Below are 14,878 nucleotides of genomic sequence, written 5' to 3' on the forward strand. Positions count from 1 at the left end.
ACATGTCAGTTATTATTGGTTCTGTAGGAACATGTCAGTTATTAATAGTTCTTTAGGGACATGTCAGTTATTAATAGTTCTATAGGGACATGTCAGTTATTAATAGTTCTATAGGGACATGTCAGTTATTAATAGCTCTGTAGGAACATGTCAGTTATTAATAGTTCTACAGGAACATGTCAGTTATTAATAGTTCTATAGGAACATGTCAGTTATTAATGGTTCTGTAGGAACATGTCAGTTATTAATAGTTCTATAGGAACATGTCAGTTATTAACAGTTCTATAGGGACATGTCAGTTATTAATAGTTCTGTAGGAACATGTCAGTTATTAATAGTTCTATAGGGACATGTCAGTTATTAATAGTTCTGTAGGAACATGTCAGTTATTAATAGTTCTGTAGGAACATGTCAGTTATTAATAGTTCTGTAGGGACATGTCAGTTATTAATAGTTCTATAGGGACATGTCAGTTATTAATAGTTCTATAGGGACATGTCAGTTATTAATAGTTCTATAGGGACATGTCAGTAATTAATAGTTCTGTAGGAACACGTCAGTTATTAATAGTTCTGTAGGAACACGTCAGTTATTATCGGTTCTATAGGGGCGTGTCGGTTATTACCGGGGCATGTCGGTTATTACCGGGGCATGTCGGTTATTACCGGGGCATGTCGGTTACTAATGGGGCATGTCGGTTACTAATGGGACATGCCGGTTATTAATGGGACATGTCAGTTATTAATGGGACATGTCAGTGCTCCAGAGGTGTACAGGTAAGCTCACCATCTCCACCACCTCCACCTCAGCGTCCAGACGGAGGTGGTAGAGGAACATCTGCAGGTCCTTCTTCATCTGAATACTGTTGTCATCCATATTAGCCACCGTGAAGATACGCATCTTACACTTCCTCCACACCTGGAGAGAGAGAGAGAGACAGAGAGAGAGAGAGACAGAGAGAGACAGAGAGAGCGAGAGAGACAGACACAGAGACAGCGAGACAGAGAGAGAGAGACAGCGAGACAGAGAGAGAGAGACAGAGAGAGACAGAGAGAGAGCGAGACAGAGACAGAGAGAGAGAGAGCGAGACAGAGACAGAGAGAGCGAGACAGAGACAGAGAGAGAGAGACAGAGAGCGAGACAGAGACAGAGAGAGAGAGACAGAGAGCGAGACAGAGACAGAGACACAGAGAGAGAGAGCGAGACAGAGAGAGAGAGAGAGACAGAGAGAGCGAGACAGAGAGAGAGAGCGAGACAGAGAGAGCAGAGAGAGACGAGAGAGCGAGACAGAGAGAGCGAGACAGAGAGAGCGAGACAGAGAGAGCGAGACAGAGAGAGCGAGAGAGAGAGACAGAGAGAGACAGAGAGACAGAGCGAGACAGAGAGAGACAGAGAGAGAGAGAGACAGAGAGACAGAGAGACAGAGAGACAGAGAGACAGAGAGAGACAGAGAGACAGAGAGAGACAGAGAGACAGAGAGACAGAGAGAGACAGAGAGACAGAGAGAGACAGAGAGAGAGAGACAGAGGAGGGCGAGGAGAGGGCGTGAGAAAAGAGCGAGGAGAGAGGAGAAAGCATGAGAGAAAGCGAGGAGAGAGCAAGGATGGTATAGGAAACAGAAAGAGTAGGAGAGATGGAGGGAAAAAGACAGGAGAATAAAACCCTCCATTTGATCTGTGTGTAACCCAATGAAACGTGTCAATTATATAGTATTATTATGTGTGCCTATAAAGTGTGTTAAAAATGTAAGTACCGTACAGTATATTAATCTCCTCAATTTATTAAGTACACCATCCCGTTCACCAAAATAGTTCGCTCCTACAGACAGTGAGTCACGTGGCCGTGGCTCGCTATATATAGCAGGCAGACAGGCATCGTTAGAATGTGCAAAACCAAGTGACCTAAGTGAATTTGAGCGTGGTATGATCGTTGTTGCCAGACGCGCCGGTTCCAGTATCTCAGAAACAGCCGGCCTCCTGGGCTTTTAACGCACGACAGTGTCTAGGGTTTACAGAGAACGGTGCGACAAACACAAACACATCCAGTCAGCAGCAGTCCTGTGGGAGAAAACAGCTTGTTGATGAGACGTCGAAGGAGAATGACAAGAAACAGGCAAATGTTGGCGCAGTACAACAGTGGTGTAAAAAACAGCATCTCGGGACTGACAACTTGTCAGTCCTTGTCGCGGATGGGCTACTTACAGCAGACGACCACACTGGGTTCCACTCCTATCAGCTAAAAACAAGAAGAAGCGGCTCCAGTGGGAACGCCATCACCAACACTGGACAATTGAGGAGTGGAAAAACATTGCCTGGTCCGACGACTCCTGGTTCCTGTTGTGTCATGCTGATGGCAGAGTCAGGAAGTGGCGTAAACAGCATGAGTCCATGGACCCATCCTGCCTTGTGTCAACAGTACAGGCGGGTGGTGGTGGTGTGGGGAATGTTTTCCTGGCACGCGTTAGGTCCCTTCATACTAATTAGCAACGTTTAAACGCCACACCTTGTAGAATTCATGCCCTGAAAAACTCAGGCTGTTCTGGAGGCAAAGGGTGTCCGACCCGGTACTAGATGGACGTACCTAATAAACTGGCCAGTGTGTGTATTTTTTATTCCATCCTGGTGAAATGCTAACCGTAGATACCTTGTGCTGGCGGAGGAGGAAGGGTAGCAGCATGAGCAGTCCTCCGTCGTGGACGATCCACCACACGTCTATGGCGCCCTCGCCCAAGCGATCCGCGTTGGTGGGGAAGCTGTCCACGTTCTTGGCCACTAGTAAGGCCTGATTTGCCGCCGTGGTCTCCCTCACAGTTTCTGTGGAGGGGACAGAGAGAGAAAGGCGGTTAAATACGTACACACACACGCCCCCATCTCAGTAATGTTATTATAGGGGATTGTGCATCATGTTCATTTGAAAGACACATGTATGACTGGGGACATACAGAGAAGGAATTGCCAGATGCTTCATAATAGCCAGGAAGTAGTCTTACTGGGAGCCACATTTGAAATGAAATACATTGAATACATGGAGCAGGGTGTGATTTTCTCTCTCATTAAAACATGATTTAAATGTCTTTTTTTGGAAGGGCTGTGGTCATCATTAAATATATACATCTCATGGTAGTGGGAAGCTCGTTTTAGGTCCATTATTTTCCCATTACGTCTTATAGAAACCCGATATTCTGGGCAGCCCTGGTGTGATGGGGAGGAATGGCAGAGCAGCCCTGGTGTGATGGGGAGGAATGGCAGAGCAGCCCTGGTGTGATGGGGAGGAATGGCAGAGCAGCCCTGGTGTGATGGGGAGGAATGGCAGAGCAGCCCTGGTGTGATGGGGAGGAATGGCAGAGCAGCCCTGGTGTGATGGGGAGGAATGGCAGAGCAGCCCTGGTGTGATGGGGAGGAATGGCAGAGCAGACCGTCAATATGACCCGAAATATTTTGATGTGCAACTTGGAATGTGATGTGCAACTTGGAATGTGATGTGCAACTTGGAATGTGATGTGCAACTTGGAATGTGATGTGCAACTTGGAATGTGATGTGCAACTTGGAATGAGGACCAGTGATTCTATAGCGAAAATTTAAAAAAAACTCACATCTGTGCTGTTTTTGGAGCAATGTTTTTAAACTGCATATCATTGTTCCCTCTTCAGAGTACACTGATGAGGTATTGTATCATTACCTTGACCGTGAGAACCAGAGGATATCAAGGTTTCTATTTAAATGAAGTATATATGCTATTACATATCACTGGAGTAGGTCTACCATGTCATTTGTCCACGGCATCTAAACTGATGACCCCCCCCCCTCATCTACAGAACAAACACGCTATACAGCGAAAAGCACGTCACAGGAAGGTATCTGTCTGACATATGGGCAGGTGTGGGTTGGGATGGGGTGGGGTGGAAAGTATCTGTCTGACATATGGGCTGGGGTGGGGTGGGATGGGGTGGAAAGTATCTGTCTGACTGGTCCTATTGTGTGTTTCCGGCTGTGTTTTCTATGTGTTGTTGAGGCTGTGTTTTCTATGTGTTGTTGAGGCTGTGTTTTCTATGTGTTGTTGAGGCTGTGTTTTCTATGTGTTGTTTAGGCTGTGTTTTCTATGTGTTGAGTAGACAAACGCACCAACAAGAACACTAATACACAGGAGGAAGGCTTACCTGTTTGACAGACGCAATTATGTTATCCATATAGAGCCTATATAGAGCCTATTTGTCGGGATAGCTATTTCCTCCAATACCGTCACCTTGCATTCCTTAAATAGGCCCACCTCCTTTCTGCGTCGGACTCGGGCCTCAAGTCTGGGGCGGAAAATCAACTTCTGAAAGTACCATGCTTAGATTCACAATGACATCAGATTGAATTCTTTGCAAACAGCGACAGATTCGTTGCAAACAAGACACACTGGTTTGGCATTGGAGAAATAAGGTAAGATTAATATATTTGAATAGAGTAGGTAGGACTTTTAATAGAGCCGTTGGTGATTTTACCACTGTAAATCAGATACACATTATAATGTTTTTGTTATTGAATTGATTATCCCACTAACAACGTGTTAAATGACTAGCGTAGGACTATGAACTGGGAAGCAGGTAGGCTATTGGCTAATTATAGTCTGGCCCACCGACTACTACAAGCTCAGGAACAAATTGGTGGAGGCCAAACCTAGTTGCCAACCCCCGTTGTATATTGTCAATTCAATCACCCTGTTCACCATCATAAATCATCATCATTCAAAGATGTGTGGTTATTGGTGCTAAACATGAAGAAGTCATGGATGTCTCGGTGAAGTGATGTTGTTGGCTCACCAGTCCACTCTGAAGAAGTACACAACGTCGCTTGCAAACTCGGATGTATATATTTAACCTCAAAGAATCTGACCCTTTTTTTCAATTTTTGCCTAAAATGACATACCCAAATCTAACTGCCTGTAGCTCAGGACCTGAAGCAAGGATATGCTTATTCTTGGTACCATTTGAAAGGAAACACTTTGAAGTTTGTGGAAATGTGAAATTCATGTAGGAGAATATAACACATTCGATCTGGTAAAAGATAATACATAGAAAAAAACATGCGGGTTTTTTGGTATTTTTTTTGTAAACTCGGATGTATATATTTTATGTATTACATGAATGGTGACCACTATATTCCGAAAAATACATTTGAGATTGGCCCAGTCTCAAATCCCAGTGGGTCACACTGACTAACCTATGAAGTTCTTCCAGGAGACGGGGTCATTAGACTGTTTCCAGGTGCCGGGCCAGGCCATTAGGACTGTGTTGTGTTTCATGCCCCCCAGGCCTGCCGTCTGGATGAGGTGGGAGAAACCATCGCGCAGGTTGGATGATGCCACCACATGGCAGAAGCCCTTGGTACGCTCCGTCGTCATCGACGACTTGACGTTCTGATGGAGAAAGAGTGAGAAAAGAAGGACAATAATATGATTTCCTGATGTGAAAGAATCGTAATGGACTCAAACCCTGGTAATCAATACCTATGTTTGTATTTTAGGTGTTGAGGCATGATATTTGTAGCATTCTCTTGGTAATCTGAGGAACTGCTCTCTGAAAATTGCTTTGGTCTACCAGTAGATGGCAGTCTCTTTAAAGGAATAACCGGCAGCAACCTCTAAACTCCTCTCACGCTGGTTGCTTCTCTGAACAGGTGTCTCAGAGACATAGGACACATCTACTGTAGTCTAAAGGGTATTTCTTTCCTCAGCTCCGTTCCTCCATAATCACTGCTACATTAAAGACGTTAGGAGAGAGATTCCCACCATTTTCCTTTCACCTACCAGGTTCTTTCACGTCATTACTGACGAAGAAGAAGAAGCCACGTACGACTATTGAAACAAATCTACAGCGTAGAATCTGAGCCGGGGCCTACAGTACCTGCTCAGCCTTCTTGACCTCGTCCTCCTTGGTCATGTAGGTGCCCTGCAGCACAGAGCCCACGATGGTCAGGCCTTTCCCTGCTTTGAGCTGGGTGCAGAAGGAGAGCAGGCGTGGGTGTTTCACCGTGTGATCAGACTCCAGGTTCAATAGCACCAGCATCTGGGGCCTACGACCAGGGAAGACAAGGGCAATTAGACATAAGACAAGTCATACTGTATTATAGTATACGACCAGGGAAGACGGGGGTGAACATACTGTATTGTAGCCTACGACCATGGAAGACGAAGGTGAACATACTGTATTATAAGTTGCATTACACTGCATTAGCCTATGACAGTATCTAAGCGTAACTTGGATGTTCATGTAGATCATTAATTTCTGTCCATGGGAGATTTGCACAAAAAGGCTTTGTATGGCTCAGAGTTAACCAGAGAATGATATGAGAGTCATTCAGCCTGGATGGCTCAGCGTTAACCAGAGAATGATATGAGAGTCATTCAGCCTGGATGGCTCAGAGTTAACCAGAGAATGATATGAGAGTCATTCAGCCTGGATGGCTCAGAGTTAACCAGAGAATGATATGAGAGTCATTCAGCCTGGATGGCTCAGAGTTAACCAGAGAATGATATGAGAGTCATTCAGCCTGGATGGCTCAGAGTTAACCAGAGAATGATATGAGAGTCATTCAGCCTGGATGGCTCAGAGTTAACCAGAGAATGATATGAGAGTCATTCGGCGATGTCATCTACAAAATAGCTTCCAACACTCTACTCAGCAAACTGGATGCAGTTTATCACAGTGCCATTCGTTTTGTTACTAAAGCACCTTATACGACCCACCACTGCGACCTGTATGCCCTAGTCGGCTGGCCCTCGCTACATGTTCGTCGTCAGACCCACTGGCTCCAGGTCATCTACAAGGCTATGCTAGGTAAAGTGCCGCCTTATCTCAGTTCACTGGTCACGATGGCTACACCCACCCGCAGCACGCGCTCCAGCAGGTGTATCTCACTGATCATCCCTAAAGCTAAAATCTCATTTGGACGCCTTTCCTTCCAGTTCTCTGCTGCCTGCGACTGGAACGAATTGCAAAAATCTCTGAAGTTGGAGACTTTTATCTCCCTCAACAACTTTAAAAATCTGCTATCCGAGCAGCTAACCGATCGCTGCAGCTGTACATAGTCCATCTGTAAACTACCCACCCAATTTACCTACCTCACCCCCCATACTGCTTTTATTTATTTACTTTTCTGCTCTTTTGCACACCAGTATCTCTTCTTGCACATGATCATCTGATGATTTATCACTCCAGTGTTAATCTGCTAAATTGTAATTATTCGATTTATTGCCTACCTCATGCCTTTTGCACACATTGTATATAGATTCTCCTTTTTTCTACCATGTTATTGACTTGTTTATTGTTTACTCCATGTGTAACTCTGTGTTGTCTGTTCACACTGCTATGCTTTATCTTGGCCAGGTCGCAGTTGCAAATGAGAACTTGTTCTCAACTAGCCTACCTGGTTAAATAAAGGTGAAATAAAATTTAAAAAAAATTCAGCCTGGATGGCTCAGAGTTAACCAGAGAATGATATGAGAGTCATTCAGCCTGGATGGCTCAGAGTTAACCAGAGAATGATATGAGAGTCATTCAGCCTGGATGGCTCAGAGTTAACCAGAGAATGATATGAGAGTCATTCAGCCTGGATGGCTCAGAGTTAACCAGAGAATGATATGAGAGTCATTCAGCCTGGATGGCTCAGAGTTAACCAGAGATCAGTATGAGAGTCATTCAGCCTCGATGGCTCAGAGTTAATTTGATGGAACACATCAAATAACAAACTAAACTTGTATATTGTCTGATGGTTTTGTTAGCCACACACACAACACACAGGGTTTAATAGTGAAGGGGAATCCTGGATACACTCTCACTAGAGGTCATTTGGAGTCAAAACAAACTGGACAGATGATCAGATTTAAACAACCAGATCAAAACTATACATCCAATCCAGCTTCCTAGCAGTCTCGGTACGTGACTCCTGCTTCCTAACAGTATCGGTACGTGACTCCTGCTTCCTAACAGTCTCGGTACGTGGCTCCTGCTTCCTAACAGTCTCGCTACGTGGCTCCTGCTTCCTAATAGTTTCGGTACGTGGCTCCTGCTTCCTAACAGTCTCGCTACGTGGCTCCTGCTTCCTAACAGTATCGGTACGTGACTCCTGCTTCCTAACAGTCTCGGTACGTGGCTCCTGCTTCCTAACAGTCTCGGTACGTGGCTCCTGCTTCCTAACAGTCTCGCTACGTGGCTCCTGCTTCCTAACAGTCTCGGTACGTGGCTCCTGCTTCCTAACAGTCTCGGTACGTGGCTCCTGCTTCCTAACAGTCTCGGTACGTGGCTCCTGCTTCCTAACAGTCTCGGTACGTGGCTCCTGCTTCCTAACAGTCTCGGTACGTGGCTCCTGCTTCCTAACAGTCTCGGTACGTGGCTCCTGCTTCCTAACAGTCTCGGTACGTGGCTCCTGCTTCCTAACAGTCTCGGTACGTGACTCCTGCTTCCTAACAGTCTCGGTACGTGACTCCTGCTTCCTAACAGTCTCGGTACATGGCTCCTGCTTCCTAACAGTCTCGGTACATGGCTCCTGCTTCCTAACAGTCTTGGTACATGACTCCTGCTTCCTAACAGTCTTGGTACATGGCTCCTGCTTCCTAACAGTCTCGGTACATGGCTCCTGCTTCCTAACAGTCTTGGTACATAGCTCCTGCTTCCTAACAGTCTTGGTACATGGCTCCTGCTTCCTAACAGTCTTGGTACATGGCTCCTGCTTCCTAACAGTCTTGGTACATGGCTCCTGCTTCCTAACAGTCTTGGTACATGGCTCCTGCTTCCTAACAGTCTTGGTACATGGCTCCTGCTTCCTAACAGTCTTGGTACATGGCTCCTGCTTCCTAACAGTCTTGGTACATGACTCCTGCTTCCTAACAGTCTTGGTACATGGCTCCTGCTTCCTAACAGTCTTGGTACATGGCTCCTGCTTCCTAACAGTCTTGGTACATGGCTCCTGCTTCCTAACAGTCTTGGTACATGACTCCTGCTTCCTAACAGTCTTGGTACATGGCTCCTGCTTCCTAACAGTCTTGGTACATGGCTCCTCCTTCCTAACAGTCTTGGTACATGACTCCTGCTTCCTAACAGTCTTGGTACATGACTCCTGCTTCCTAACAGTCTTGGTACATGACTCCTGCTTCCTAACAGTCTTGGTACATGACTCCTGCTTCCTAACAGTCTTGGTACATGACTCCTGCTTCCTAACAGTCTTGGTACATGACTCCTGCTTCCTAACAGTCTTGGTACATGACTCCTGCTTCCTAACAGTCTCGGTACGTGGCTCCTGCTTCCTAACAGTCTCGCTACGTGGCTCCTGCTTCCTAATAGTTTCGGTACGTGGCTCCTGCTTCCTAACAGTCTCGCTACGTGGCTCCTGCTTCCTAACAGTATCGGTACGTGACTCCTGCTTCCTAACAGTCTCGGTACGTGACTCCTGCTTCCTAACAGTCTCGGTACGTGGCTCCTGCTTCCTAACAGTCTCGCTACGTGGCTCCTGCTTCCTAACAGTCTCGGTACGTGGCTCCTGCTTCCTAACAGTCTCGGTACGTGGCTCCTGCTTCCTAACAGTCTCGGTACGTGGCTCCTGCTTCCTAACAGTCTCGGTACGTGGCTCCTGCTTCCTAACAGTCTCGGTACGTGGCTCCTGCTTCCTAACAGTCTCGGTACGTGGCTCCTGCTTCCTAACAGTCTCGGTACGTGGCTCCTGCTTCCTAACAGTCTCGGTACGTGACTCCTGCTTCCTAACAGTCTCGGTACGTGACTCCTGCTTCCTAACAGTCTCGGTACATGGCTCCTGCTTCCTAACAGTCTCGGTACATGGCTCCTGCTTCCTAACAGTCTTGGTACATGACTCCTGCTTCCTAACAGTCTTGGTACATGGCTCCTGCTTCCTAACAGTCTCGGTACATGGCTCCTGCTTCCTAACAGTCTTGGTACATAGCTCCTGCTTCCTAACAGTCTTGGTACATGGCTCCTGCTTCCTAACAGTCTTGGTACATGGCTCCTGCTTCCTAACAGTCTTGGTACATGGCTCCTGCTTCCTAACAGTCTTGGTACATGGCTCCTGCTTCCTAACAGTCTCGGTACATGGCTCCTGCTTCCTAACAGTCTCGGTACATGACTCCTGCTTCCTAACAGTCTTGGTACATGACTCCTGCTTCCTAACAGTCTTGGTACATGACTCCTGCTTCCTAACAGTCTTGGTACATGGCTCCTGCTTCCTAACAGTCTTGGTACATGGCTCCTGCTTCCTAACAGTCTTGGTACATGACTCCTGCTTCCTAACAGTCTTGGTACATGGCTCCTGCTTCCTAACAGTCTTGGTACATGGCTCCTCCTTCCTAACAGTCTTGGTACATGACTCCTGCTTCCTAACAGTCTTGGTACATGACTCCTGCTTCCTAACAGTCTTGGTACATGACTCCTGCTTCCTAACAGTCTTGGTACATGACTCCTGCTTCCTAACAGTCTTGGTACATGACTCCTGCTTCCTAACAGTCTTGGTACATGACTCCTGCTTCCTAACAGTCTTGGTACATGACTCCTGCTTCCTAACAGTCTTGGTACATGACTCCTGCTTCCTAACAGTCTTGGTACATGACTCCTGCTTCCTAACAGTCTCGGTACGTGACTCCTGCTTCCTAACAGTCTCGGTACATGACTCCTGCTTCCTAACAGTCTTGGTACATGACTCCTGCTTCCTAACAGTCTTGGTACATGACTCCTGCTTCCTAACAGTCTTGGTACATGGCTCCTGCTTCCTAACAGTCTTGGTACATGACTCCTGCTTCCTAACAGTCTCGGTACACGGTTTCTGCTGTCGAAGGCTGGTGGCACATCAGCTACTGTGTAAAGATGCTTAGGGGGGCACGTCGCGAGCCGAGCGTGGGCGATGGGCGGGCGTAAGTACTCTGTATCCCGCCACGCCGCACCAGATGGCACAGGGAGAAATCTTGATTTTGACACTGTAGATTAGGCTATGCCCTGGGAATGGCACTGTGGATGACGCCAGTGGCAGGAGGGAGAGGACCCAATACCCAAATTTGACCTCAATCTTTCCTGATGTAAATGCTCCACTTTTTGGACAGGCACTGTCCTGGGGCTGCTATGCTGTTTAGGCTTACCGGTATCTTTTTTTCACAGTGAGATTATGGAGAAGGCTCAGAGATTAATCAAATAGTAATTCTCTCTCATTCTCTGGATTACTCAGTTAATGGTAAGAATACACCTGGTTGTCTAGCCTCTGTTGCAGAGTCCCACATCTGGCTATTGCTGGTTGTTCACAAATGTGGTGTCACTGTTGGGAGCAAACAAACGTATATGCACATGAACCTAAACACACACGCAGACACACGCAGACACACACACCTCCAGTTCTTGGTGTGGGGCGGTGCCTCCTCCAGGCGAATGAGGGCGTAGCGGGCAGCGTTGAGCGATAGACCACGGATACCGTCCCCCCACTCCTTCTCCGCCCTGGAGATGGAGAGAATGAGAAGGAGGAGGAGTGTCAGGAGGTCCAGGACAAACAGAGAGAGCTAAAACTAACCAGGATCTCACCATTATTATAATATATATATATCCTATTTATGTTAAGGGAACAAAATGGTGAATAAATGAGCTCTTACCCTCTGTATTCAATGTACTTGTAGATACAGCCAGCGATGAGCATGGCCACCAGGGCATAGTACCAGGAGGAGATAAACATCAGGGAGACACACAGACTGGCGCCCAGGAAAGACAGAGCCCTGTGGGGGACGAGAGAAAGACAGACAACATGGAGGTCAAAGTCACTCGCCTAAAAAGGATCATTCACATTTTAGCATGTTAGACCTCATTTAAGGATACCCACAGCCAATCACATGTTCTCTCTGGACTTCCGTACCAGACAGCAAATACCCTCACTTGTTTAAAGGCCCAGTGCAGTAAAAAAACTGATTTCCCTGTGTTTTATATACATTTCCACAGTACGGAGGTTGGAATAATATTGTGAAAACTATGATAATTTCCTCTCTAACAGTAAAAGCTGTTAGAGAAGACAGCTTGACATTTTTGCCTGTTTTTGCTTTTTGCTAAGAAGATATGTTTGTTTATGTTTTACCACTAATTGGAAACAATCACAGTAAAGGTACTTAAATGCTATCCAGAAATGATTTGATATTGAGAAAAAAACAGCTGCATTGGACCTTTAACACAGATCCATTTACCTATGGATAAAATAAGTGTGTGCGTGCTTGTATGTGTGTGTGTATATTCACAACGCTTACATGACCTCTAGCGTGGACCTTGACTAGCTGGCCAGTTTAAGATCATGAGATTTAGGCTGCCCAGCAGGGCTTTTGGTGATGGCAGTAAGGACGGGTAGGTAGCTGCCCCCTCAGTAAGGACGGGTAGATAGCTGCCCCCTCAGTAAGGACGGGTAGATAGCTGCCCCCTCAGTAAGGACGGGTAGATAGCTGCCCCCTCAGTAAGGACGGGTAGATAGCTGCCCCCTCAGTAAGGACGGGTAGATAGCTGCCCCCTCAGTAAGGACGGGTAGATAGCTGCCCCCTCAGTAAGGACGGGTAGATAGCTGCCCCCTCAGTAAGGACGGGTAGATAGCTGCCCCCTCAGTAAGGACGGGTAGATAGCTGCCCCCTCAGTAAGGACGGGTAGATAGCTGCCCCCTCAGTAAGGACGGGTAGATAGCTGCCCCCTCAGTAAGGACGGGTAGATAGCTGCCCCCCCAGTAAGGACGGGTAGATAGCTGCCCCCCCAGTAAGGACGGGTAGATAGCTGCCCCCTCAGTAAGGACGGGTAGATAGCTGCCCCCTCAGTAAGGACGGGTAGATAGCTGCCCCCTCAGTAAGGACGGGTAGATAGCTGCCCCCTCAGTAAGGACGGGTAGATAGCTGCCCCCTCAGTAAGGACGGGTAGATAGCTGCCCCCTCAGTAAGGACGGGTAGATAGCTGCCCCCTCAGTAAGGACGGGTAGATAGCTGCCCCCTCAGTAAGGACGGGTAGATAGCTGCCCCCTCAGTAAGGACGGGTAGATAGCTGCCCCCTCAGTAAGGACGGGTAGATAGCTGCCCCCCCAGTAAGGACGGGTAGATAGCTGCCCCCTCAGTAAGGACGGGTAGATAGCTGCCCCCCCAGTAAGGACGGGTAGATAGCTGCCCCCTCAGTAAGGACGGGTAGATAGCTGCCCCCTCAGTAAGGACGGGTAGATAGGTGCCCCCTCAGTAAGGACGGGTAGATAGCTGCCCCCTCAGTAAGGACGGGTAGATAGCTGCCCCCTCAGTAAGGACGGGTAGATAGCTGCCCCCTCAGTAAGGACGGGTAGATAGCTGCCCCCCCAGTAAGGACGGGTAGATAGCTGCCCCCTCAGTAAGGACGGGTAGATAGCTGCCCCCTCAGTAAGGACGGGTAGATAGCTGCCCCCTCAGTAAGGACGGGTAGATAGCTGCCCCCTCAGTAAGGACGGGTAGATAGCTGCCCCCCCAGTAGGACGGGTAGAGAGCTGCCCCCCCCAGTAAGGACGGGTAGGTAGCTGCCCCCCTCAGCAAGGACAGGTAGGTAGCTGCCCCCCTCAGCAAGGACAGGTAGGTAGCTGCCCCCCTCAGCAAGGACAGGTAGGTAGCTGCCCCCCTCAGCAAGGACAGGTAGGTAGCTGCCCCCCTCAGCAAGGACAGGTAGATAGCTGCCCCCTCAGCAAGGACAGGTAGATAGCTGCCCCCTCAGCAAGGACAGGTAGATAGCTGCCCCATCAGACACACCAGTGGCCCAGCAGGGACCTGCTTTCTGGAGTCGCCCATGGGAGCAGAGTCAAAGCTCCTTAGCTAGGCTATAGAAACACCTGGCCCATAGCTGCCACAAGCCCCGGCTCCAGGGATAGGGTGTTTGTGCCAGATGTGTGTGTGTGTGTGTGTGTGTGTGTGTGTGTGTGTGTGTGTGTGTGTGTGTGCACGTGTATCTATATGTGTGTCTGTCCTCAGAGGTCCTGTCACTGAGCTCAATAACAACCTCCTCAGGTGAAGTTAGCTGGTTAGTTGCTAGGCTAACAGAGTCCCAAGAGACTGCTACAGTACCTGATGAAGCAGGAGAAAACAGAGAAGCTTAGACTGCTAATTTGAGAGGGGATTAGAACAGCCAGCACCATGATAAAGTAATAGAGGGGGCTTTCCTCTTACCAGTGGTAGAACTTGAAGCGGGGTCTCCAGTTGGGGGTGCAGAGCAGGGTCTGGAGGGCACAGGCCAGGTTGACAAACAGGTAGCACATCAAAAAGAACCTGACAGGGAGAGAGATATACAATGACGGAGAGGTGAGATTACACACGACTACCATCTGTCAGTTAACATCCAGAGACCAGTTCTGCAACACTACGATTAGGCTACATTACAGCAGATGGGACAGCAAGTGTGAGAGGGAGGGATGGAAGGATGAAATGAAGAAGGGGAAGAAAAAGAGGAAGGTAGAGAGAGGTGGATGTGTAGGTGGAGAAAAGTTGGGAGGAGTGGGAGAGAGGGAGGGGGGTACTGACATGGAGAGGATGGTAGAGAGGGGTACTCACATGGAGAGGATGGTAGAGAGGGGTACTCACATGGAGAGGATGGTAGAGGGGGGTACTGACATGGAGAGGATGGTAGAGAGGGGTACTGACATGGAGAGGATGGTAGAGGGGGGTACTGACATGGAGAGAATGGTAGAGGGGGGTACTGACATGGAGAGGATGGTAGAGGATGGTAGAGGGGGTACTGACATGGAGAGGATGGTAGAGGGGGGTACTGACATGGAGAGGATGGTAGAGGGGGGTACTGACATGGAGAGGATGGTAGAGGGGGGTACTGACATGGAGAGGATGGTAGAGGGGGGAACTGACATGGAGAGGATGGTAGAGAGGGGTACT

At 48.1% G+C, this 14,878-nt stretch overlaps 1 protein-coding gene across 6 annotated transcripts in view; it reads right to left on the minus strand.

The window, feature by feature from the left end:
• Positions 1 to 14,878, minus strand: part of LOC139583301 (solute carrier family 12 member 7-like) — a 127,550-nt gene that overhangs the window by 33,688 nt on the left and 78,984 nt on the right. For all 6 annotated transcript variants that reach the window (XM_071414212.1, XM_071414210.1, XM_071414215.1 and 3 more), the window contains exons 14-20: positions 14,162 to 14,260; positions 11,621 to 11,740; positions 11,364 to 11,468; positions 5,889 to 6,057; positions 5,206 to 5,401; positions 2,644 to 2,813; positions 787 to 918 (exon numbers count right to left, since the gene is read on the minus strand). In XM_071414212.1, coding sequence (XP_071270313.1) covers positions 787 to 918; positions 2,644 to 2,813; positions 5,206 to 5,401; positions 5,889 to 6,057; positions 11,364 to 11,468; positions 11,621 to 11,740; positions 14,162 to 14,260 — 991 coding nt within the window. The remainder of the gene's footprint in view (positions 1 to 786; positions 919 to 2,643; positions 2,814 to 5,205; positions 5,402 to 5,888; positions 6,058 to 11,363; positions 11,469 to 11,620; positions 11,741 to 14,161; positions 14,261 to 14,878) is intronic.

Source organism: Salvelinus alpinus, chromosome 8, assembly GCF_045679555.1.
Source record: "Salvelinus alpinus chromosome 8, SLU_Salpinus.1, whole genome shotgun sequence".
NCBI classification, from domain to species: Eukaryota; Metazoa; Chordata; class Actinopteri; order Salmoniformes; family Salmonidae; genus Salvelinus; species Salvelinus alpinus.